Raw genomic sequence first — 25833 nt, forward strand, 5'->3', positions numbered from 1 at the left:
TGTAAAATGGCCAGCCACTTTGGAAAAGTTAAACATAGTTTCCATATGACCCAGCAATTCCACTCTAGGTATCTACCTAAGAGAAATGAAAACATATTCCTACAAAAACTTACACACCAGTGTTCATAGCAGCAATATTCATAATAGCCAAAAGGTAGAAACAACCCAAATGTCCATCAAAAGATGAAAAGTTAAACAGAATGTCGTATATCCATACAATGGACTATTATTCAGCCATAAAAAATGAAGTACTGATACATGGTACAACATGGGCAAACTTGAAAAGACAATGCTAAGTAAAAGAAGCCAATCATATATTGTATGATTCCATTTTTGTGAAATGTCCAGAACAGGCAAATCCATAGAGACAGAAATTAGATGTGTGTGTGTGTGTGTGTGTGTGTGGAGGGGGAGTGGCTTGGGGAGGGAAGTGGTAAAGATCACAAGATTTTAGGGTGATGAAAAGTTCTAAAATTAGATTATGGTGATGGTTGCACAACTCTAAATGTACTAAAAAATCATAGAATTATATATCGGTGAACTTTATGGTATGTAAATTTTATCTCAATAAAGTAGTTAGAAACACACAAATACAGAGTGGTTACTCTCAGGCATTTAAAAACATTTTATCTCGAGGCTCCACTCCTCTCTCATTTATTATTTTTTGCTGTACACAGGGTATTTTCATTCATCCAGGAACCTGTGTTTTCTCATGTCTTTCTTGGCCATTCTTCCTCAACAGTCCTTTTGGAGCACTTCATTCTTTTTGCCTGGATTCCATTGTATGGTCCTTCTGTAATTTACATAACTAGTTTCACTTGCGGGTACTGAGATTGTTTCTATTCTTCTTGCTCCCAATGGTGCTGCCTTCCAAGGAGGTTTCACCAATACGGTGATGTATGGGAGTGCGTTTCCCCACATCCTCAGCTGCGAAGCATGTTATCATGCTATTTGATCTTTGCTAACCTAATGGGTGAAAACATAATTTTGTTTGTACTCTAAATGACTGAAATGGACCCATTTTTCATATGTTAAAATGAAATCTAACAAATTTCGTGATTTGTTTCGTTCATCAGTTCATTTCCTTTGTCCGCTGAAATATCTTATTGCCAGAGTTTTTACATAGTAGGGACATCAGCCCTTTGCCACGTGTTCCAAATATTTTTCCAAGTTCGTACCTTGTTTTTTAACTTTTATATTTTTTGCCAGAAGGATATTTTACATTTTTGTGTAGTCTTTTTTATTTTTTCCCCCGTAGTTTCTAATTTCTAATTCCAATTCTCTCATTTTCTGTGTTTTGTCACTTGGTCTCTGTAAATGGAGTGATGATGCTGGTGTGGGTTCGATGAGCGTATCTGAATCTGAAGGCGTCCTGCTAAGGGGGACAGCGCTGAGTGGCAGGGAGCAACCCTCGGGAACCCGGCTCCCCTTGTTGTCCCCTACCCACACCAAGGGCAGGCCTGAGGAACTGCGGCCCGGCCTCAGCTTCGCGCTCTTCGAGCCAACGTGAGTGGCTCCGCCCCGTCTAGCTTCCGACCAATGGACGAGCTTCTTAAGGCGTAGGGTCCCGCCTCCAGACATCCTGGCCAAAAGGAAAGCTCCGTCTTGCTTGGAGTCCAGCCCCTTGCCGAGTTGACCAATGGGCGCCCTCCCTTCAGCGCAGGACCCGCCTCCGCCGCCCGCTCGGCTGCAGACCTCACCGCTCATTCCGGTAGGCGGGCGTAGCGGAGGCCAGTGTGGTCAGAACCCGGGCGGAGGCAGGGCCGGCGCTGCAGGAGTGGGGCGGGCGGCGAGCGAGAGGCGAGCGGGCGGCCAGGGCAGGGCGTCAGGCCGGTGCAGGCTGCGGGGCCGACGTCCGGGCCCCGGGAGCAGGGACGGGAGGCGGGGCGAGGCGGACCCGGGCGTGTTCTGAGGAGGCGGACTGGGGCGCCACCGGCTTCTGAGGGGTGGCTCGCCCCCTTCCGGCCCGGGGCTGGTCGGCGGGGCCGCGGGGGCAGGGCGGGCTGCGTGCCGGGTCTGGCCCTGCTCTGCGGCCTGCGCTCGGCGTTCCGGGCCTCCGGGCCGCGCTCTCGCCCAGGGGCTGCGGGTCTGGCCTCCAGGTGTGGACCTAACAGCGCCCTGTAGCCTTCTGAAGCGCTGACATCTGCGAAGGGCTTTGTATTGTAAACTCAATCAGAGCGCGTCGTAGTCCCGGAAGCGCTTTGACATCCCCGAAGTAGCGCTGTGCAAACTGAAGCGCTTGGTAATCGCGGAAGCACGTTGTGGGCTCGGAAACCAAATCGAACGAAGCCTTTGGTAAATCCTGGGACCTTCTGGACTTCTCCGAAGCGCTTTGGAATCGCAGACATTCGAAGCGCTTTGACATCTCTGAAACCTTGTGCACTGTGATGGGCAGTGGAAAGAAGGGGGAAAGGTCAGTGAAGCCAGCCCCTGGCTCTGACCTACTGGCCTGCCCTCCCTCGGGGAGTCCCGGGATAGCGGGAGGCTGAGGAGGGGCAGCTGTAGCAGGAGTGGTGGTGGATTCCCGGCCCCCTCTTCACCTTGCAGGTGCCCATGGCGTCGGAGAGGCGCAAGGTCAAGTACCACTGGAGCAGCCCTTCGGAGCGGAGTTCCCGCAAGCGCAGCTGCCTCCGGGAGCCCAGTGATGTGGCCCCCTCCAGCCGGCCAGCTCACAGCTCTGTGTCGCGTTCAGGAGGGGCCAGCAGCCCCAAGCGCATGAAAACCCAGAAGGAGCATGGTGTGTCCTGGGGCTCATCCCGCCGCAGAAGTTCCTCCTCCTCCTCCCATTCCTCTGGCCCAGGTGTCGGTGGGGCCGCCTCCAAAGGAGGCCTGATTCAGAGCTCAGGAGAATTCCTTTCGTCAGGGGGATCCCCTCTGTGCCCTGCCAGACCTTCTCTAGAAGAAATGGCTTCTCTCCAGGAGGAAGCCTGCAGCCTTAAGGTAAGTGGCCCCAACGCCTTGCAAACGGTGAAGCCCTTTCCACTTGGCTTGAGATGTTGGAGATGGGAATTTTGGTGAAAGGATACTAAAAAAAAAAGACCAGGTTTCTTAAGATCTCTGGGGTCTCCCCAGGGGAGAGCAAACTGGAAGACGTCAGAGGATGGCCTGAAGGTCGGTGGAGAGGTAGTTTGCAAACTTGGCAGCATTTTGGAACTACTTTAGAATCCTTGCGCCTTCCTGCCACTCTGATGAGGTTATGCTGGGGTGTGGGCGGAGCTGCCAGGTATATATAAATATTCCTCAGGCACTTGTAACCCACAGTCAGTCAGGATGGAGGCTCGCTGCGCCGGGAGGTAGATGGCGTGCCCCGGAGTCACAGATGTATGTTATTTCGGTTGTAAATTTAGGGAATTGTGCCCTGTGAAGCACAGAACCAAGAAAAAGAAGTTGGTTCTTGGTGTGGCTTTTCACCAAGGTTACGGTTTCCAGCACGTTGGGGTTTTGCGTGGTGGGGCAGGGTTTAGTTTGGAGGTTCAGGGTTTAGTTCCCCAGTGGGTACACACAGGAGGATTTCATAATACTGGGGGGCAGACTGAGGAGTGCTTCATGGAGGAGGTGCAGTTCATCCACTCATTTGTTTTTTGTTAACTCTTACTTTTTAACTTTTTAAAATAAATTTATTTGTTTGTTTTTGGCTGCGTTGGGTCTTCCTTGCTGCGCACGGGCTTTCTCTAGTTGTGGGAGCGGGGGCTACTCTTGGTTGTGCTGCACGTGTTTCTTATTGTGCTGGCTTCTCTTGTGGAGCTCGGGGCTCTAGGTGCGCAGGCTCAGTAGTTGTGGCGCACGGGCTTAGTTGCTCCGCGGCATGTGGGATCTTCCCGGACCAGGGATTGAACCCATCTCCCCTGCATTGGCAGGCGGATTCTTAACCACTGCGCCACCAGGGAAGCCCAGTTTTATGTTAACTTAAAAAAAAAAAAAAAAAGATTATGTTTTCTTGGCGCGTGCGAGTATGTGTGTGTGTGTGTATGTGTGACAAGGTTGATCGTGAGTTTGGAAAGGTTCAGTCTCTTGCAGTCAGTCTGCTGCTTCCAGGTTAGAGGGAGGAGAGGCGCCCTAGTTAATGTTACTGGCTACTGTGTTAGCGTCATCCACCTCTTTAATCAGGTCTTGAACAAATATTTATCTAGGGCCTGGTTTGTGCCAGGCAGTGTTTCTAGTTGCCTGGGATTTGCTTTCTAGGTTTTGGAGGTCTGGGCCTTCAGAGGTGGGGAGGAGTTCTGTGTGTGAAGGAATGGAGGAAAAGTCTTACTTGGGTGAGATGGGCTGCCCCTAGATAAAGTTATCATAAAAAAAAACCCCAAACGCAGCCGGAAGGAAAGTGGTTTGTCCTTAAGCCTTTGCTCAGTGGTTTCTTACGTGGAATTGAGAAGTGAGGCTGTATTTAGCTCTGTATCCTCGTTGGCAGGCTGTTGTTTTTAGGCGAAGTGCTCCAGGTGTTTTCAGTTTGGCCCTCACAGAACTCTTGTGGGCACACTGAGTTTTTAAAAAAATTTAATGGTGAGCTGAAAAGCTTTGTCTGACCTAAGAATGCTGAATATGACTCAAATGTAAATCAGGTAAATATGAGGCTAATTTGATCTTGTCATTAATTCTTGCTGCAGCTTCAGTGGTTCTGGGTACAGGGTAAAACTGTCATTGATTAAAGGTAATGGCAATAACAAGCTGAGGAGGCACGGGGGAATCTAGCTTAGTGTTTCAGGTGTGCTGCATCCTCTCCGCTCGGGCTGTCCTGTGGGGCTGGAACTGGAGAGTTGAGGGTGTGGCCTCTCTTCCCGGGTGGCCTAATACAATCACAGACACACGTTTCTCTAATTTAGGGCTAATGGGTCTTGTTTTGCCCCAATTTAACGGTTAACCATGGAGCGATGAGTAGTCTGGTCCTGTCTCAGAAGTCTCGGGTTCTGCCGGTGCCTTGCTCTCAGGCATAAGCGCTTGAGTGAGGACTGTGTGCCGAGCATTCTGTTGGATGGTGGAGCCTTGAGGTGGCTTGTAAGGAGCGTCCAGTCCGGAGGGAGGGCTGCGGAAGTCACAAGACTGCCTCACCAGGTGGTTTGGTGCGACAGAGATTCCGGAATGGAGGCTGGGGAGCTAGGTTGGGGGCAGCTTGCTGTATGGTGTTATGAGCCAAGGGAATTTAGATTTTATTCTAAGCCGTTAGGGAGCTCTATACAGGGGGAAGGCAGATTTGCGCTTTTGGAAGATCATTCACGTTGGATAGAATATGAGGATGTTGATGGGATCGATCCCAGTTGTGCTACTCTAGTTCTGCTAAGGGCTCTCCTTAGAGAGTGTTTGTTAGTTTGAAAACAAGATACAGTACTTTACTCATATTTTTAAAAAATAACTAATTAATTAAACATCCTTATTGGAGTATAATTGCTTTACAATGTTGTGTTAGTTCCTGCTGTATAACAAAGTGAATCAGCTATACGTATACAAATATCCCCATGTCCCCTCCCTCTTGCTTCTCTCTCCCACCCTCCCTATACTCATCTTGATGAATTTGAAAATGCTTCTCTGACCTTCCCCTCTCTCTGCACCTCTTCCCCCCCTTTTCTGCAGTCATTTGCACGCTTGTTTATCTAATAAGTCCAAAGTCCTGTCAGCAAGCGCTGCTGAAGGGCATGCACAGAAACGGCCTCTTCTCCCCTTGGGTCCTCCCAAGGTCCCCTCACCACTCGCCTACCTTCTACCCACCCATCCACCTGCTCTTCTGCATTTGCTCTCTAAACATTGAGGGGTACACACTTACCTTCATGTGTCCCCCTCAACGCAGAAGTCTCTGTGCCAGGTCATGGAATATTCTGAGGGGAAGATGTTTGTGTTAGTTCATTCTGGCTGCTGTAACAAAATGCCTCAGACTGAGTAGTTTATAAACCACAGAAATTTATTTCTTATAATTCTAAAGGCTGGAAGTCTGAGATCAGGGTGCCAGCTTGGTCAGGTGAGGACTCTCTTCTGGGTCACAGTCTTCTCTTTGTGTCCTTACATGGCAGGAGGGGGCAAGGAAGCTGTCTTGGGGCCCCTTGACTAGGGCACTAATCCCATCAGTAAGGGCTCCACTTTGATGACCTAATCACTCCCCAAAGGACACACCTAATACCATCACCTTGGGGGTCAGATTTCAACATAAGAGTTTTGTGGGGAACACATTCAGACCATAGCTAGACTGGGCATTTTGGAATCAACAGAGATTCCTGCTGGCCAGCCTCTCCTTGTTTGTGCCTTATTACCTCCAGGATAATTGCGAGGTTTTTCTCAGATTCTAATCGTAGCTGATGATCTTTGTTTACTTTATAGAGAAGGTTAAATGTGTCTGTCATGAGCATCTTCACCTACCTTAATTTTAGTTTTTAGTATGACATACCCAAATTTCTAATTCAATTTAGGGAAGGAAGAGTGGAAGGGAAAATTTAAGCTTTATTATGTGCTAGAGCTTGTCAAATATGAGTCTCAATATTTGACCTCTAGATGCTCACATAATCCTCAGTCTTGTGAGGTGGGCCTTGTTATCTTTTTTTTTTTTGAGAAGTAAAATCATGGTTATGCTAAGCCCTTGAGATTTTAATCTTTTTTTTTGTTTGTTTTTTTATAGAAGTATAGTTGATGGCAGTGTTACCTTTATGTATTAGTTAACAAATACTTAGATATCAGTCTAATTTGAGCACCTGCTCTGTGTAGGCCCTGGGAAGATGAGACTCAGAAAAGTTAAATGAGTTGACCAAGGCCACACAGCTTGTACGGGGCAGAGCTGTGGTATAATCTCAGATGAGTCTGTCCTCAAAGCCAGTGTTCTTTCTGCTGCTGCCCTCTGTGAGCATGTGCTCCTCCTGACCCAGTGTTAGGTGTGAGGGGTGGGAAATGGAGAGGGCAGGATCCTTCCCTTGAGGAGCCCTCTGCAGGGTCACGCAGCCCAGACACGAGAGCATTGTGCGTCTTGGCTCTTGAGGGATGCAGCTTTCATGGGTGGTCCTGTCTCCTGCATCTTCACTCAGCGGATGTCCAGTGCTTGGGTGCAAGGCTGTGCTGGGGCTGGAGGTGCAGAGAATAAGACAGTTCATCACAGTGCAGTGTGTGGAGTGTTGTAACAGGGATATTTGAAGTACGAGGGGTCAGAGGACTTGAGTGAGTAACCATCGGGAGAGTCCTCACAGGAGAGGTGTCATTTGAGTTCTGTTGATGGCCAAGGCAGAAAAAAGGACATTTCAGGCAACAGGAACAACGTATGTCCAAAAAGTGTCAGGAGATGCTGGTCTGACGCTCAGGGCACTGCTTGTTCCTGGGGCCCTCCTTTCCCCCTTCTCCAGCATTTTCCTCATTCCCAGAACACCTGGGTGTGTGGAGAAAGGCGGGAGGTGATGCTGGAAGGAAGGCTGGGGGCCAGCCTGGGGAGGAGGGCTTCCGGGGTCACACTCAGGAGTCTGGGATGTATCCTGCAGGCAGATGCAGAGCCCATGAAGGGTTTTAAGCAGAGGTGTGACATTGCCAGATTGTAGAACTCCTTGTGGCACCTGTAGAGAAAGGATGGGGGGAGGGAGCAGGCTGGGAGCCCCTGAAATTGTTAACAGTGGCTGACAGTGCTGAGGGCTGGCATGACATCTCCACTGATGTCTCATTTGCCAAGTGCTTCATATAGGAAATCACCTTTCATGATGTGTCATTTTCCTTCCAGGTTGATTCCAAAGATAGTTCTCGTAACCCCATGGATTCTGAATTTGCAGCTGAAGCTGAGGTTCAAAATGACATAATCGAGGAACCAAACAAGGTCCAGAAAAGGCAGAGGGATAGACTTCGAGACCAAGGCTCTACCATGATCTACCTAAAGGCCATCCAGGGCATCCTGGGAAAGTCGATGCCAAAAAGGAAGGGAGAGGCTGCCATGAAGGCAAAACCCAACACGGCAGAGCGCGCCAGCCGCGGAGAGGGGCCAGCCAGGAGTGTCTCCACGTGTGCTCCTCAGAAAGAGAAAAAGTCTGCCCCAGAGGTCAGAGCAGAGGAGGAGAAGGCTGTGCCGGAGAAGAGCAGCTTCTGGGACAGGAGAGTGGTGATAGACCCTCAGGAGAAACCCAGCGAGGAGCCCCTGGGTGGCCAAAGGACGGTCATTGACAAGCGCTGTCCAGTCCTGGAGTTTTTGGATGACTCTGACTCGCATGTAAACGGCCAGAAAGTGAGTCAAGCTCATGCCAAGCATGGGGTTTTGAATTCTGTTAAATGTATTTGGTCTTTTTAGTTTGATCCTGAGTGTTACTCATTCAACACTGTACTTGACTTACCCAGGGCTCCAGGGAGCAAATTGTTGGTTCTCTTCTAACATAGCTTTCAGAGTTATTAAGAAACCTCAATTCAGTGCTGTTTTTGTTTTAGGATTTATCTGTTTGCTAAGACATAGATTTGCCTGTGTAACAAAGGCCAGAATAATAGTGGCTTAAAGAAAACAAGTTTGCTTTAAGGAGGATGGCTCCAGAGTGTGGGGGCCTGGGGTGTCTTCTGCTAGATTCTCTGCTGCCCCTCAGCAGTTTCCATCTTGCGGTCTGAGCCCCTGTGACCGGGCTCAGCACATTACATTGACATTCCAGCCGGGAGGAACAGGAGGAGAGCATAGTACATTCCCTGCCTTTTAAGAGTTGGGCTCAGAAGTGGTCCCCATTGTATCTGCTCATAGCTGCTGACAAGAATCTAGAAACCTGGCCAACACCTGCAAGAGAGTCTGGAAGATTCCAGACTAATTTCCATCTGGGAAGCTTTACATTCAGATAAACTTTTATTGCTGTAGAGGAAGGAGAGAGTGATACTGAATGATATTGGAAGGAAACTAACGGTTATTAACACTGCTTATAATTCCGAGGAGAAAAGCACTCCTCTGTTGTACGCATCTCCGCCCATCCTTCACTACCGCTGCTTGGAGGTAGCCCCTTTCGTCTCTTTTAACTCTCGCTTCTAGTATTTACCTCCATATTTCTAAGTAATTTTTCATTGTTTATTTTTTGAAAATGTAGACATCTGTGCACTTCCTACTCAAGAGATGAGAATTTAGTTCTCTACACTTTGACAGCACCCATGCCCGTAAATGTATCCTCTCTCCCTTCCTGCAGCTCCCTGTATCATAATACCATTTTTTTTTTTTTTTTTTTTTTTTTTTTGCATTTCGCGGGCCTCTCACTGTTGTGGCCTCTCCCATTGAGGAGCACAGGCTCCGGACGCGCAGGCTCAGCGGCCATGGCTCACAGGCCCAGCTGCTCCGCGGCATGTGGGATCTTCCCGGACCGGGGCACGAACCCGTGTCCCCTGCATCGGCAGGCGGACTCTCAACCACTGCGCCACCAGGGAAGCCCCATAATACCATTTTTAGCCAAATCTATTTGATTTATTATCACCATATTCATAGCTGAGTTACTTAGTATACTCTGATTACATTTCCTTTCTTACACAAGTTGATTTTCCTTGGAGTTCATCTTACCTTGTTTTTTCCTTTAGTTTTCTCTGTTCCTGTGACTATGACTATTTCATCTCCAAATTGCTAGTACCGTAAAATTCTTCTCAATGTTGTCAAAATAAGTAATCTGTTCCCCACCTTTTTTCGAGGTATAGCCCTTTTGTTTCCTTAAGATTCCTTTTTTCCTCTGTCTCTTTTCATCTCTGCTTTCTTTATGAATAATTAAGGAGAGCCTATATAATGATAATATATACTCTTAAAATTTTTGACATACTTCATATCTAAGAACACTGGCTTAGTCTTCTGAGTATTCCTTTTTTAGAACATCCTGTTCTTGTTTTGAGGTTAAACACCTTCTCTTGTTTCTCTGAGAATAGGAATAAAGGTTTGTTTTGAAGTTTTCTTTCTGCACTGCTGAGTTTCCTTCTGATTTTTTTTTTCCTAAATATTTTGGTTTCTGTCTTTTGTGATAGGGCTTTCCTCAGATGTTTTGGGTATCTGTTCATATTTTTTAAATGAAGCATTAAAAAGCCGATTGGAAGTTCTCAGTGCCTGGAAGGGCTTATTAACTGCTGCCTTGAACACAGGTGATAACCTGTGGACTCCCAGTTGGACCTGTAGCTTTATCCTCAGAGGCTGCTAGGGGTCCCTGGGACAAATCTTCCAGTGCTGTGCCCAGGAGCACACCTCTGGCTGCTAGTGTTTTAGGGGTCAGATTGAGGGAGGTGCCTGGGTTCTCACTGTCCAGCGTGTGATGGTCTCTCACCCTCAGCTATGTGTCTGTTGTCCCTGATTACTCCACAGTCTCTGTGGTTTAAGTTTTCCAAGTGTGAACTTTATCTTTTGCTGGGTAGGGAAGGGGCAGGCCCCTCTGTACAGGATGGGAGCAGGGACCTGGGGATCTCACTTCACCAATTCTCTTCTTTTCATCTCCAGCTTCACCTTCATTTTGAGAGGTCTGGTACCTCCAACTCCTTCGTCTTCTGGGGTCCTGTAGTGTGATTCAGCATGTTTTTGGGTTTTTCTCATTGCGGGCCTAGGTTTTGGCCATCTGCGATCTGCTTATCCAGTAACTGTTCATCTATCTGCTTTCTAGCATCAAGTTTTTATTTAATTTGCTTTGCTGTTTATTCTATATGCTTTCTCTTTGTAGGTTTATGCTTTTTCAAGTCCATTTCCTGTAATTTTAAGAGTTTTTGGGTGGGGAGGACAAAACCCACATGTGCTGTATTTAATTGGAAATCCCAAGAACAGTAGGTTTTGTAAACTACTTTTCCCACCGAATATACAATGTCTGTGTTTCCTGTCTAACATAGATCATTGTTTGGCTACCTGGAATTCCATGGTATGGATGAACTTCCCAAACGTATATACCCAAACTTCTATTTGTCAAACTGGACATTTAGATTATCTGTTGGGTATCTATTTGGGGCAGCATGAAATGGTAGGTCAACAGATGAGTGTTGGGGTCAGACATTTGGGTTCAAATCCTGGCTCTGCCCCGCTAAACTGCAGTCTTGAGAAAGTCACTTTTAACCTCTTGGAGCCCCAGTTTCTTCCTCTGTATAAAAGGCATGGTTCTATAAATGTTATCACAGACTCATACAGGGATCAGCAAACTCTGTCTGTAAGGGGCCAGATAGTAAATATTTTAGGCTTTTTGAGCTTTTAAGGCCTCTGTTGCAACTATTAAACTGCGCTGGAATGGCATGAAAGCAGCCATAGATAATATTTAAGTGAATGGGCCTGACTATATTCCAGTAAAACTTTATTTACACCAACAGGCAGTGCATTGGATTTGGCTTGTCGGTCACAGTTTGCTGAACCCTGAATTAATACATGAAAATCCTTTGCTCCATGCCTCGAGTATAGTAGACTCTCAATAAATGTAGCTTTAAATTTTACCATATGGGCTTGAACCTTAGGCAGTCTTGAGTATAGGTAATCTCCGGTTTTCCCAAAAAGGAAATCCAAAAACATTTTCCTGGCCAACTTGACTATCTAAAGCTTTTCAGGGTCTTAGATGATGTCATCATAAGTCTGTTTATCATATATATTTCTAGGTGCATGTGCATTTTTGAAGTCACTTTTTTCCCCACTCTGCCATTTTTCCTCCAGCCTCACATTTCATTAAATAATTTTGTTAAACCTCTTTACATGTTTTTCTGACATGGTCTTTGTTGTCACTGGAGTTACTTTTTGTGTTATGTAATGTGATTTCCTGAACTTCCCTGATGATAAGAATGAAAGAATCTGACTCAGGAGGTCTGAGATGGGACTGGGGAATTGGTATTTTTTAACAGATACTCTCGGATGATAGAGAAGTTTGTGAAGCAGTCAGAGGACATGTCTACCCTTACATCTGAGTTGGAATTTTAACTGTTATTATTTCTATTTAAACTTCTTATTATGGGATATTTAAAACATTTATGAAAATTACCCACATACCAATCACTCATCTTCAATAAGTATTAACTCACTGCCAATCTTGTTGTATCTCTGTATCCCTTTTCTCTCCACAAATTATTTTGAAGCAAATCCCACCTACCGTATCATTTCATCCATAAATATTTCAGTGTGTATCTCTAAAATTAGATACAGGATCTTTAGGGAAAAAAACAAGCATAACTACAGTTCTGATCTCTCCCTCTGCCCTCTCTCTCCTCCAGTCCTTTTTTTTTTTGGCCGCACCATGCGGGATTTGGGATCTTAGTTCCCTGACCAGGGATCTAACCCATGCCCCCTGCAGTGGAAGCGTGTAGTCTTAACCACAGGACCACCAGGGAAGTCCCTCCCCACAGTCCTTAATAACATCAACTCTCCAGTCAGTGATTAAATTTCCCTGTCTCATGATTGTTTCAGTTTTTTTGAAACAGGATGTAAGTCACGTGTGTCAGTTTCTAAATGTGTTAAGTCTCTTAGTCTCTGTAGATTCCTCCTCCCCTCCCCAACCCTGTGTTGTTATTTATTTGTTGTTAAAATAAATAAAAGGTTTCATTTGAGTTGCAGAATTTCCTGCAGATGAGATCTTACTGATGCAATGTAGCACTTTTTGAATTTGTATTGGTCTGCCCGTGGAAATTCTATCCCACCTTGCAAATAGCTGTTCCCATTGCATGCAGTTTGTGTTCAGTTTTTGGAGGTATATTTTTGGCAGCCCAACAGTGTAACCATGTCTAATTATTTTTTAGGTTACTTTTTAAAGAAATATATTTACATTGTTTAAAAATAAAAATGTTTTTAGTGAGAAATAGCTTTCCAGCTGGCCCCGTGTTGCCCTATTACTTCACCTGGATACCACTTTACACCTATCTTAAGTGTTTTTCCAGTGTAATTTTATGCATAACCACTTATCATACTGCTTTTTAAAAAGTTATCTTTTAAAAAAAGTAAAAACAATCTTGAAAAGCTTTGTTAAAAATGATGTCCAACACAGAACTGTGAGGTCATACCCGCAGGAATAATTATTAACTCTGTTACCTTTTTTGGCTTCCCATCTCCCCTCCTTTTTAAAAGAATGAGCTTAGAGAACCTCTTTAAACGTATCAAATTAGCTTGATTGAGATTTGTTTGGGGTCATTTGTCTTTTTCAAATAAAAGAGTACATCTTGTAATAGAAGAGACTTTGTGGGGACTTGAATATAAAACAGACCCCTCAGAAAAGGGAGCATCATTTTGGGGAGAAACCCTTACCTTCCATGTGGGCATTTTTTGTAATTTTAATCAGATTAACTTTTGTTTTTGAAAAAAATGGTGAATTATATTTTGAAGAGCTAGATTGCAAACATGTTAATTATGTGTTAGTATATGCGATAGACATTTTATTTGTTCACATGTGCTCACATGTGAACACGTCAGGCACTTGGTGCTGGCACCTGTGTGTGACTTCTTTAGCATGTGGTCATGGGTCCTCAGATATCATGTGGTGGTTGGCCTCTCCCAGAGGAGCAACCAGAGAGAACCAGGGGAAATAGCAAGGCTGCTCTGACGTAGCCCTGGAAGCTGCAGTGTCCCTTTTGGTTCCATCAGTTACAACACAAGTTAGCCCAGGTTCAAGGAGAGGGGTCACAAACCCCATCTTACAGTGGAGAGTAATATCAAAGAATTTGCAAACATCTTGAAACTGCTACACCTGTGTGGTTGTGCATTTTGAATGTGTGAGAGACCTGTTGTTAAGGATGAGATGCTGGGTGCTTCTTTTCTTTAAAACTCCCAATACACTGTGTGTTCTAGAGAGCAGTTTTTCCCAAGAGGGGTCTTCAGAAAGGGAATGTAGGCACAGCTTCCCTTTCAGGGGTGGCATATGAGACCATGGGCACAAGTTTATTCCCTGAAGCTGATAGGACTGTTGCTAGTTGTAAGCTGGCTCGCTTTCTGGGAATAATGGGGAACACAGGTGACAGAGTGAGCAAAGGAGCCAATGCAAAGCCATCATCACGGCCAGAAAAGCAGCCAGGGCTTCTGTTCTGGAGGTGACTGAGCATGGGAGGCTGTCTCACACAGGAAGAAGGCTAACGTGTTTCTTTTCTTTTCTGCAGCCTAAAGACCGGGAGGTGGTGATGGAGCGCACCTCTTCAGGAAGCGACTGGTCCGACGTGGACGAGATTTCCACAGTCCGATTCTCTCAGGAGGACCCCGTATCCCTGAAACCCTCAGCGGTTCCAGAGCCTTCTCCCTTCCCCACGGATTACGTCATGTACCCGGCTCACTTGTACAGCAGTCCCTGGTGTGACTACGCCAGCTACTGGACCAGCGGTCCCAAGACCCCCGGCTACCACTCCGCGGGCAGTGGCGGCAGCGACACGGTGCAGGTGGAGAGGAGCGGCCGGGGCTCTTCCCCCCGTTCAACGGTGAGCCCCCCGCACAACTCCAGAGAGCCCCAGGCCGCTGAGGAAGGCAGATCCCGGAAGTCGCGTTCATCTCGTCTCTCCAGAAGCTCGGAAGAAGAAGAGGTGAAGGAGAAAAGAACCTTCCGGGAGGATGTGCCGCCACGTCCGTGTGGAGGACCCGCATCTAGCTCCCTGCCCAGGAGCCGTCGGGAGCCCAGGTTGGAGGGTTTCATCGACACCCATTGTCACTTGGACATGCTCTATTCCAAGCTGTCGTTCAAAGGGAGCTTCACAAAGTTCAGGAAAATTTACAGCAGCTCCTTCCCTAAGGAGTTTCAGGGCTGCATCTCCGACTTCTGCGATCCTCGCACACTGACAGATGGCCTCTGGGAGGACCTGTTGAAAGAGGATCTGGTGTGGGGGGCCTTTGGCTGTCACCCCCATTTTGCACGTTACTACAACGAGAGTCAAGAAAGAAATCTTCTGCAGGCCTTAAGGCACCCCAAGGCCGTGGCATTCGGGGAGATGGGCTTGGATTACTCTCACAAGTGCACCACACCTGTCCCAGAGCAGCACAAGGTAATGTCGTCCTTAGTTTGTTGACAAACTATTATTTATTTAGTTCCTCTTTTAGTTGTTGAAACACAAGGTTGCTCTACTTTGGGAACTAATGAGTTTAGAGTCTCTAAAAATATGATTGCTCTTAGCCAGACCCTGTAGATGTCATTGGTCAAATGCTTCATAAACTGTTTCTTACCTTTCAGCTTAATTATACAAGAGGAGGGGCTTAGGTGCTGAGTGACTTTTACAGCTAATGATACAGGTGTCAAAACTTCCGTTCCTTCTTGGGAAGCAACACATTGTGTTTGTTTAATTAAACAATATATTTTTATTCTGATTTTAAAGTTAGTGTGCCCATTTCAGAATATTTGAAAAATACACAAATGTGTAAAGAAGATCATTTCCCATTCCATCAGAGATAGTGACCATTACCATCATAAGACTTTCCCCTCCCAGCGGGCTGCATTTACTCTTGTGCTTCACCTGGCTTCCCAGGGAGGACAGATGCTCCAACCCAGGCACAGTTCCTGTCCCCTAACAGTTCTTCCTTCTTAACGTTTTTGAACTTCAGATGTGTTTTGAAATTCATATTTTTATTTTTATTTATTTTTTTTTTTCCTTTTTGCGGTATGTGGGCCTCTCACTGTTGTGGCCTCTCCCGTTGCGGAGCACAGGCTCCGGATGCGCAGGCCCAGCAGCCATGGCTCACGGGCCCAGCCGCTCCGCGGCATATGGGATCCTCCCAGACCGGGGCACGAACCCGTATCCCCTGCATCGGCAGGCGGACTCTTAACCACTTGCGCCACCAGGGAGGCCCTGAAATTCATATTTTTAATGTTGCTGTCCCTTGGAGAATTGCAAGGGACAATTGGTGGTATGTCTTACAAGCACCTGTCATGGAATCAAGGAAATGTGTGTTGTATGCATGTGCTTTTTAAAAAAGAATTTAGGAAAGTTAAGAAGAGAAAGTTACAGATTTGAATGTTTTTTCCACTGTGAAAATGTTCCTGCTTCATTGAACGTGCTTTGAAAAATACGCTTTTTAACAGCTATGTTATATTCCATCCCAAGGCTATAATAGTTTGAGTACTCAATAGTTTGAGTATAATAGTTTGAGTACTTGCGTACTCAAGGCTATAATAGTTTGAGTATTCAACCGTTTGAGTATAATAGTATTGAGTACTCAAGGAAGAATTTTTTAGAAGCAAAAATTAAATGTTGGAATCAGAATCCCTTGCAACCTCTTGCCTCTGGAGAAGTTCAAGGAGGGTTGATGTGTTGGGGAGGGATCCTGCCGGCTGTAGGTAGTGGAACTAGCTCATCTTTAAAGTCCTTGGCAAGTATTCTATGCTGTTGGTTCCCAGGGTCACTTTGCTTTAGTTGAAAACACTGGTTAAAAGTGAGTTATATCAGAACTGGTATTGGCGCAGTGCCACTGTTTTGAGAAGAGGCAGTATAAGTGTTGGACTTGAAAATGTCATTCTCAGGTGAATACCACCTGACTCAAATTACCAAAAGCGTCTTCTTATTTGATGTTAAAAATTCAAACACGAATGATATTGCACAATTGAAAAAGCTACTCGTGAAAACATAAAGTTTAAGATGAGGTAATTTCTTGATAATGAATTAGTATTTTTGTCTTTTTTTCTAAACCTGAACTTAGACAGAATAAGAATAAGGAAAGAATAAGAGGAAAGAATAAGTTCTAGCCCTACTTTTTTCTTTAAAATTATTAGCAACATGTATATTTTACTACTGAAGACTTTTAAAGTAGCTAGAGTTTAAAAAAAAAAAAAAGTAGTATATCTGTAGGTATTCACCTAGAAGGAGATCTGATTTTGGTTAAGTAAAGAAAGCAAGCTGCAGGAAATAGGTATAGTACTTATTCTTTCTGCAAATACTTGAGCACCTGCTGAGAGCCAGGCATTGCACAGACGTATAGTATACATGGCAACTTTTTGCATAGGAAAAGGTGTGCAAGGTGATGGATTACCTCTTGGGAGTGGGAGTGGAGGCGGGGGCAGTGAAGGGGAGGACACTTAACTTGTAGTGGTGCTCCTGAGCCCAGCCCAGCCCTGCGGCCGCACGTGAGCATTGCCTAGTGGTGGCTGTGTGGACAGCCTGGGTTCAGATTTGCATTGTGGTGCTGTAGTTTACCAGCTGCAAGTTCCCTGACCTCGTTTAGAGCCTCAGTTTCTTTGACTGCATGATGGGCTCACAGCAGTACCTATCTTAGGGTGCTTGTGAGGATTACATGTTATAATACACCTAAATAATAATACTCCCTAGTAAGCACTCGGTGAGTGTTAGCTATTATTATGCATTATAGAGTTTAAAAGAAAAGAAGCAGACAGTGGGGGTTGTGCAGTGGACCGGCTGTTCTGGGGTAGCAGACATCCAGAGTGGCCCTAGCCCACAGGTGTTGCCACTCTGTCTCCTCCCAGGTGTTTGAGAGGCAGCTGCAGCTGGCCGTGTCCCTCAGGAAACCCTTGGTGATCCACTGCCGAGAAGCTGATGATGATCTGCTGAAAATCATGAAAAAATTTGTGCCTCCAGACTACAAGATTCACAGGTGAGAGTCTAGGACTTCAGCGGGCAAATGAAGTGAACATGTCCCTCTGTCTAGGACGTTCGTGGGAAAACAAATTCAGTGAGGAGAGGATTGATGATGTTACGTCTTTACATAGAATCTTTTCTCAAGATTAACTATCAGGTTGACCCATGTGAAATTTCTAATTATTTGACCATTTTTTAACCTAAAAAACGGCAGCTTCATATGGTTTGAGCTAATACCCTAAATCACTGTGACCCCCATCGCATGAAGCAGGCTGTAGTGGAGGCTCGGTTCCCAGAACTGAGAGCTGTCGATCTTGGGAGAGGCTGCTGTGCGTCCAGTGACGGAGCACACAGAGAACATTCCAGGGCACCTGGAAAGAAATTTTCTCTTCTACTTTGAATTTGAAAGCTCATCCCTCCCCACTTCCCCCACCCACAGTTCAAGTCCAGGATGTATTTTCTTTAAATGGTATCTAGGGGTTCTCCAGTTTGGTAAACTCACCAACCTGCCCTGGTGTGTCTGTCCTGGGCATGGGCTTGGCTTGGGGGGGGCCCTGGGGAGCCGTGGGAGACAGTCAGCTGGCGACTCTGCAGAGGGCATGGGGCTGAGGTGGCCACAGGGTGCCCTGGGAACCAGAGGAGGGGCCCTTAGCTGCGTCTGGCTACAAAGAGGTCAAGAGGTGATGCCCATTGGCACTTCCATGACGGGTAAGGTGGGTTAACTGAAAAAACAGGGAGTCTAGAGCCCAAGCCAGGTGGTGCCAGGTGGCTGAAGGGGTGAGGTTGTTAGGCCTCTAGAGCATTGCCTTCCAGGTGCCCAGGCAGAGAGAGTGATGCCTCTGAGTGGAGCCACCACCAGAGATGAGATGAGGCACAGTCCCTCGGCCCTTCTGGACTAACATGTACTGTCCTAAGAACATGAACAGATACCAGGTTAAGAGAAGAAAATTCACCTGTAGGCCACTCCCCAGTATTTTTATTTTTTGTTTCCTTCTGGTTCATTTGATTACCCGGACCTAGTTTTTACCTACTGTAGTTGTGATCCAGCTGGGCTGCAGTTTTTAATTCTGCTTCTGACTGTGTTGACTGTGAGTCCTTCCCTTGGATGCAGTCTTTCCATTTCTGAGAATTTACCCACCGAAAATAACTTAAAAGAGGTGAAATGTCCATAGGGAGTTGGGGGCTTCTGCAGAGGGGATTATGAGAGAGCCCTGATCTGGAATTCTCCTCCTTGCAGGCATTGCTTCACTGGCAGCTACCCAGTCATTGAGCCCCTGTTGAAGTACTTTCCCAACATGTCCGTGGGCTTCACGGCGGTCCTGACCTACTCCTCTGCCTGGGAGGCCCGGGAATCTCTGAAACAGATCCCGCTGGAGAGGATCATCGTGGAAACTGATGCTCCCTATTTCCTGCCTCGACAGGTAAGGGTGTCTTCAAGCTGAGTTGAGGCACTGAGGAGAGAGGGTGGGAGGTGTGCAGTCCCCCTTACAAGGCTGGCAGGAACAGAGCCACAGTACCTTTCCAGGTCCCACCCTTGGCTGTGTAGGTGTCTCCTCTCTGTTGCTTTGCAGAACCAAAGTCTAGGGGGCTGAGAAGCTGAAGGGTAACCACTCTCTTCCAGGCAGTGCAAAGCCCTACCCTGTAGAGGGTAGTCCAAGGAAGCGTGGGACCCTGCTCACCCAGAGCCCCCCTGACTGGGACTCTCCCTGCACCTGGAGGTAAAGGGGTCTCTACACAGCTCCAAAGAGGCCCTGCTGGGGAAGGGCTGGGGAGGGACTTGAACGTGACAACTCTTCACAGAAGGCACAATGATATCCTGAATACTTGGTGTCTTCCAGGTTCCCAAGAGCCTTTGCCAGTACGCCCACCCAGGCCTGGCCTTGCACACGGTTCGAGAGATTGCCAGGGTCAAAGACCTGCCGCTCGCCCGCACCTTGGCCACCCTGCGTGAGAACACCTGCCGCCTCTACAGTCTTTAAGCAGAGAGGGTGCCGTCAGGAGTCTCCCAGAAAAGGTGATAAAAATCACATTACATAGTTTTTAAAAACCAGGACAAAAATGACTTCGGCTATATTTTTTAAATGTAGAGCATGTAGACATAGGGTGAGCAATGAATCTGGTCTGTGTTGAGTGAACTCAGGCTTAACCTTCATCCTTTTGTCTTCCCCGCCCTCCAGGATGACCAGCGGCCTGACAGGAGAAAGGCCGTGTGAGCTCTGTGTCCCTGCTCGAGGATGTTTGAGAGCCCGCTGGGATGGAGGAAACCCGGACAGGACGTTTCCTGAGACCTCGTCGGAGGCTTCCACTTCAGGCTGGTTGTGGGTGGGGCCGGCGTGGGGGGTGCTGGCGAGGGGTTCGGGCTGGCCTCCCGGCTGCAGTGCTCCAGGGCAGCCCAGGAAGAAGAGGAGGCTGATGTGAGGGCACAGCGAGCTTGCCCGCCCAGTGCCTGTCTCCACAGCTTGTGGTGCGAGCAGTCTGTGAATAAAGTCACACTGCTCCTCAGCTAAGTGCATGTAGGCGCGTAGCTTGGTTCCTGGTTCTCCACTGTCAACACGAGCCCCCGGTGGGAGATCTCCTCTGGGGGACATTTGCCAGAGACCTGTGTTAGAGGCTGATGCTCCTGCGGCCAGAGAAGGCAGCCCCTCCCTTCCCCGGGTGACTCTTCAGTCTGGCTCTCACTGTTGCTGCGTCAGCTCCGAGTGGGCACTGGTGGAAGGACCTTGGCTGCTGGTCTCACTGGTTCCACTGCCATCAATATGGAGGGGCCAAAGGAGTGCTCATGGTCCAGGGCAAGTCCTGGCCGAGGAACATCTGGACAGACTGGGGGACTTGAGGAGGAGGAAGCCTGCTTGACGAAGACAACCCCGAGGAAGGTGATCCCACTTACCGAAGTCCCCAGGGCTGCAGCTCAGTTGTGTTAAACTGACAGGGTCCAGTCTGCAGCAGATGCTGTCTGCTAGTCTGATGTCAGGGGTTCCCAGCTGCCCTGTGCTCCACTTTGCCCCCTTCTCCTGGAGCACTGGACCAAAAATACTCCTTCTGTTTCATCTCATGTAACAGCCCCTTGTGTGCCCCATCCAGGTCGAGAGGTAAACCAATTTAATTTTCCAAAGCTCTGCTGGCGCTGCCCAGCCCTGTTCTATTGCCTATGCAGAACAAGAGGCCTGGTGTCCATGGATCTCCCGTTCCCCGTCCTAGGGCTCTCCCTTGCCTTGGCCTCTGCTGCGTCCTTTCTCCGTGGTGACAGTGAGAGCCCCTCCGTGGACTTTGAACAGCCAGGTCACCTCAGGTTCTGAGCTGGACTCTGCTCCCTGCTGGCGCCTTGTAAAGGTGTGTTCATTACAGGCCCTGGGAGGTTAGGACGGTCCAGGGTTAAGAGTGAGGATGCTCGGGCTTGCCTGGTGGCGCAGTGGTTGAGAGTCCGCCTGCCGATGCCGGGGACGCGGGTTCATGCCCCGGTCTGGGAGGATCCCACAGGCCGTGGAGCGGCTGGGCCCGTGAGCCATGGCCGCTGAGCCTGCGCGTCCGGAGCCTGTGCTCCGCAACGGGAGAGGCCACAACAGTGAGAGGCCCGCGTACCACAAAAAAAAAGGAAAAAAAAAAAAAAGAGTGAGGATGCTCTGCATTTGGGACAAAAGGATCCTTTATTCCAATCTTCCTCAGTGCGACAGGCCACCCTGAGTCCCTTGTCTGCTTCTTGGAGGCCAATAGCTGAAATCGTAAGATCCATCGCTTATGTTGGATGCCTCTAGGTATTTGTGGAAGGTGCTTTTGAACCTCGTACCCTGCAAGGGAATGGACTTTGCATTTCATATGTAGTACTTCCCTCTTGCCCTGGTACCCAAGTTGCTGGCCTGGGAAGTAGGCCTTAATTCACTGTCGACCTTCCATGGATCAGCTGTGCGTCATCTGTGCCGCAGATTTGGCAAATCCGGGGCCTTGTTCTCCTGCTTGGAAGATTTGGAGGACTGAGTATTTCACAGTGCTTTGTTGTCACCCAATGAACTGTCCCTTATCCATCTCCTTCACAGCAAGGCCTGTACATCACAACTGCCTCCGAGGGAAACCAACCGGGCCTGTGTTCAAGGACTAAGAGTGATAACTCAGTGGATGTCTCTGAGCCGTTGCAGTCTCCCTGCCAAAGTAAAGCACAAGGTGCTATATACCTTTATCTCCAGGATTTAGGATTATCATTTCTGTTCCACAGTGAAACATTACCTGTGTGGGAGTGAAAGCTGGTTGGCATTGTTTTTGATTGTTTTTGGATGGCTGACTTGATTGTTTTTGCTGTGTTGCCGGAATGCCTCTGTATCTCTGCCCCCTCGCTCCCTTTGACCATCTCTTTCTGAAAATAAAGTGATGGATCTTCAGCCAACTCCCATGGTCTCCATGTTCGTTTATAGTTCTCAGAGTGTTAATGATGGTTTAGTTGTTGACTAGCTTTGTAACCTAAGAATCCAAAGGTCTGGAGACATTCACAAATGTACCTGTGCCTCAGCAGAATTCAACTGGAAAGGGCTTCCCCTGGTGGCGCAGTGGTTAAGAATCCGCCTGCCAGTGCAGGAGACACGGGTTCAAACCCTGGTCTGGGAAGATCCCACATGCCGCAGAGCAACTAAGCCCGTGCGCCACAACTACTGAAGCCTTTGCTCTAGAGCCTGCAAGCCACAACTGCTGAGCCCGTGTGCCACAACTACTGAAGCCCGTGCGCCTAGAGCCCGTGCTCTGCAACAAGAGAAGCTACCGCAATGAGAAGCCTGCGCACCGCAACAAAGAGTAGCCCCCGCCCCTCTGCAACTAGAGAAAGCCTGCACACAGCAACAAAGACCCAACGCGGCCAAAAATAAATCAAAAAAAAAAAAAAAGATTTGCTAAAAAAAATAAAAATTCAACTGAAAGGAAGAATCCCTGGTACCTTCTTAAAAGTTCTGCTGCCTTTAAGCATTAACTCTCATTTTACCGCCTGGAAACACCCAGATACGCTGCTGCTTCTTAGCAGTGAAAAATACATAGACACCTTCTTTGCTCCAGAGCAGTGCAGTAGGAGGAAGAAAAATTGAGTACACGAGGGTGTTGTTGATGAGTCAGTTGTACTGTGGGCTTTGGACTGTGAACTCTGATGCCGCTGGGTAAACTTTGGAGGAAATTCTGTTTCACTGCTTGCAGTCAGTCTTCCAGTTTTGTCCTAAGGTATCCTTGAACACAAGTAAGTGCTCAAGCCCAAAAGTAAACCCGTCAAAAGGGAGGCTCTGTTCCAAGAATGGTAAAGAAATTTGGAATCTGTTGATGCCTCATGTCAGACGCAGTCATTGGTGTGCGTATTTCCAGCACATTCCTCACTGTCTCAGCTCTGTCCCAGCTGGACATATGGCAGCTGTGTCCACTGGACACAGTGATAGTCTCTTTGTGGCTGGAAATCTGCTCTTGGCCTTTCTGGTGTTTTACATCTCTCTTTCTGTATTAAGTTTGGGACCAATAGTAATCATTTACCACGAACACTTTCATTTTTGCCTCAGGCATTTCTGTAAGATCAGGGCAAAGGGCCCCTGAAGTGTACAGTGCTTGAATAAGATGTCCAGGATGGCAGCAGAACTGTCTGTGGCCAGGCAGCCCTGTGCTCCTTGTAAATGCTCATTTGTCAACAATGTTTGGAAGTGGATTCAGACTAAAGGAAGGTAGCCAAGCGTGGATCTCTATTCTTCTGTCTGTACACCATTGTAAGAGAATTTCTTACCCCTCTGTAAGTGTGTAAGATGTTAAACACGGGCTTCCTTGGTGGCACAGTGGTTAAGAATCCGCCTGCCAATGCAGGGGACACGGGTTTGATCCCTGGCCTGGGAAGATCCCACATGCCACGGAGCAACTAAGCCCGTGCTCCACAACTAATGAGCCTGCAAGCCACAACTACTGAGCCCGAGTGCCACAACTACTGAAGCCTGTGTGCCTAGAGCCCGTGCTCTGCAACAAGAGAAGCCACGACAATGAGAAGCCCTCGCACCGCAACGAAGAGTAGCCCCCGCTCGCCGCAACTAGAGAAAGCCCACGCGCAGCAACGAAGACCCAACACAGCCAAAAATTAAAACAAATGAATTAATTAATTAAAAAAAAAGTTAAATACTTGAGCTGTTACACTAATGTACTGGGTATATTATAAAATAAAAAAGTTTTTTTATAAGGAGGTTTTTTTTTTCTGCAGCAAATATCTTGCTCAGCCCAGGGGTATATACAGCTGTTTTAGAGAACCAGAAGTTAGTGGTGTCAGGAAGTGACACATGCAGGAACAGGTCGAGAAGGCTGACGTGGGACCAGGTTTGAAATGCTACGTTTTCTCAAGTGTGTTGCCTGTTTCCTGTGATCAGTTTTATTTCTGCTGGTTGTTGACTTGAAATTGTCCTCAGCCCACTCCAAGTTGACCCCGTGTATTATGAAAGAAAATGAAAAACAGAAACAGAAGGAATCCCTAGGACCCCAAGCAGCAGGGCAAGAGGGTGACATTGGTAGAGAAGCAGCCGAACGTGGGGGAGTGGGCGCCTGAGCCCACAGCTCTGGGTGAGTCGGAAACGTGTTTGCTCTGTGACCTTGGGAAGTCACTAAATTCCTCTGAACTTTAGTTTTCCCTCTGAAGTGGGTCTGTTGTGAAAATTCACTGAAATTACATTAAGTTCATGTAGGAAGTATTTAGAAAAGTGCTGGTGCACAGCAAGAATGGTGTAAATGGTGGCTCTTTGGTTAATTGAATGTCTACTATGTGCAGGTGTCCTCGTGGGAGGTACTGTGTTCAATCTTGACAGTGACGGGGGGGGTGGGTGTTTTACATGGGAGGAGCCTGAGAAGTTCAGTGTTGTGGGCTGGACCAGACAGCTGGTGTTCAGATTCAGGTGTGAGCGTGAAGGCCCCAGCTTTCCACCCCACCGTGCTGCCTGGGGCAGGTAAGAGAGCCCGACCAGAGTGGGTGCTTAACGTCTGTTTCTGGAGTGACTGACCTAGGCAAGTGGGAGAGAAGGCTTGTGTGTCCCTTAAGAAAGGAGTAAGGCCTTGTCTTTGTGGGCGAGCATCAGGTGACCAGCATTCCCCCCAGGGCCTGGCCCCCATCCTCCCTGGAGCCCCGTCTGGCTGCTTCTCCAGCAGGTCGAGAGCTGGTTTCTTGGGCCCTTTGACCATGTTTGAGTCTTGGTGCCTCTGCTGAGTGTTGAGAAGAGGGCGGTGGGCCTGGCTAGTAATGATCAGCGTTGCACCCCTACTAAGCTTTAGAGCTGGGACGTGCCTCAGCTCCAGGCCTGCGTGTGGGTCTCTGCATCAGAGCGAGTGGCTGGCTCACTGGAGGCGGACTTCTGCTTCCTCTCTCCCTCCACCCACGTAGTGCACCTGCTCTCCAATACCTTAGATTCCTCTAGTGGGGATAATGCCTTTCAAAGTGTGATTACCACTTAGAGGCAGATGCTTTCAGAAGCAAGGGCTCCGTGAGCTACGTCACTGTGCGGCCAGATAGTCAGGTGTGTGGTTCCCCGAGAGATGGAAGAGTGTGTGTGTGTGTTGTGTGCCCAATGCATGGGTATGGAGTTGACCGCAGAGCTGGGGCTTAGAGAGTTGGGGGGGGAGATAAGTGAAAGAGGGAACAGGACAGCTTTTTCATGCGCTCTCAGTTTTGTTGAGGGCCCCGTGGCCAAGTCTGCATTTTCTTAAGTTATATAAGAGTCCACACCTGCTCTAAGCCAGGTGGGCCGACCTGGCTCTGCTGCCTGAATAGGACCCCTAAGCCACTTCATATATGCGCCTGGGGGTCTTTTTAAAATGCAGATCCTGATCTACTAGGGCAGGGCGGGGCCTGAGACTGCATTTCTAAGCGGGTCTCTGATCATGTGACATTCCATGGACCATGTGTGGCTCCTCACACATGGTGTGAGGCATGGTGGTGGTGTTTCGGGATGCCCACTTAGTGTGATCAGTGGTTAGTGCTGTAGGGCTGTGCCTTGAGTGCCAGGTGGCCAGAATTTCACTCGAGAAGATACTTGGCTCCTAGAGGGAGCCCTTTGTGACAGAGGTTTCTCCAGAATATGGATGTTACCCCAGCTTCGCAGAGGGGCATCCTGCGTGTTTCCGATGGGTGTGCACCTGTCGGGGTGGGCGGTGCTCCTTCCCTTGTGATCACGCATCCATCGTCACTAGCTCTCAAGTCAGTTCACGTGTTTATACCAAAGAGCAAGTGACTGATAAGTGACATTCCTCCCAGGAAGACTGGGTCTTCACTGGAATTCAGTTGTGGAACTTAAGGACCAAGGCTCACTTCAGCTGTGAGCTGGAGTTGGGAGTGTTTTTGGACATCAACCTGGTGTCCCAAATCAAGGTAATGGCCAGCCTTGGCCACATGAGGTGGTGTCTGCTGTGCCAGGTCTTTTCAGTGGACGAGGAGGAAGGAGGAGGAGTTAGGTCAGCCGTGTCCAGCAGTGGCTC

At 47.9% G+C, this 25833-nt stretch overlaps 1 protein-coding gene across 2 annotated transcripts; it reads left to right on the forward strand.

Annotated features, from left to right (window-relative positions):
- Positions 1-1732: 1732 nt before the first annotated feature.
- TATDN2 (TatD DNase domain containing 2) lies at positions 1733-24004 on the forward strand. 2 transcript variants are annotated; one of them, XR_009533600.1, is made up of 8 exons: positions 1733-2413; positions 2548-2940; positions 7676-8170; positions 13975-14844; positions 17271-17398; positions 18620-18803; positions 19004-19100; positions 19221-19303. XR_009533600.1 is itself a non-coding variant. In XM_060110636.1 (8 exons), the coding sequence occupies exons 2-7, from the start codon at positions 2554-2556 to the stop codon at positions 19359-19361; spliced, it is 2205 nt and encodes a 734-aa protein (XP_059966619.1). In that variant the 5' UTR covers positions 1733-2413; positions 2548-2553; the 3' UTR covers positions 19362-19396; positions 19560-24004. The 2 variants fall into 2 exon arrangements, 1 of the variants encoding a protein (XP_059966619.1); XM_060110636.1 differs by lacking the exon at positions 19004-19100 and adding an exon at positions 19560-24004 and having other exon boundaries at positions 19221-19396.
- Positions 24005-25833: the final 1829 nt, after the last annotated feature.

Source organism: Mesoplodon densirostris, chromosome 10, assembly GCF_025265405.1.
Source record: "Mesoplodon densirostris isolate mMesDen1 chromosome 10, mMesDen1 primary haplotype, whole genome shotgun sequence".
In the NCBI taxonomy this organism is placed as follows: Eukaryota; Metazoa; Chordata; class Mammalia; order Artiodactyla; family Ziphiidae; genus Mesoplodon; species Mesoplodon densirostris.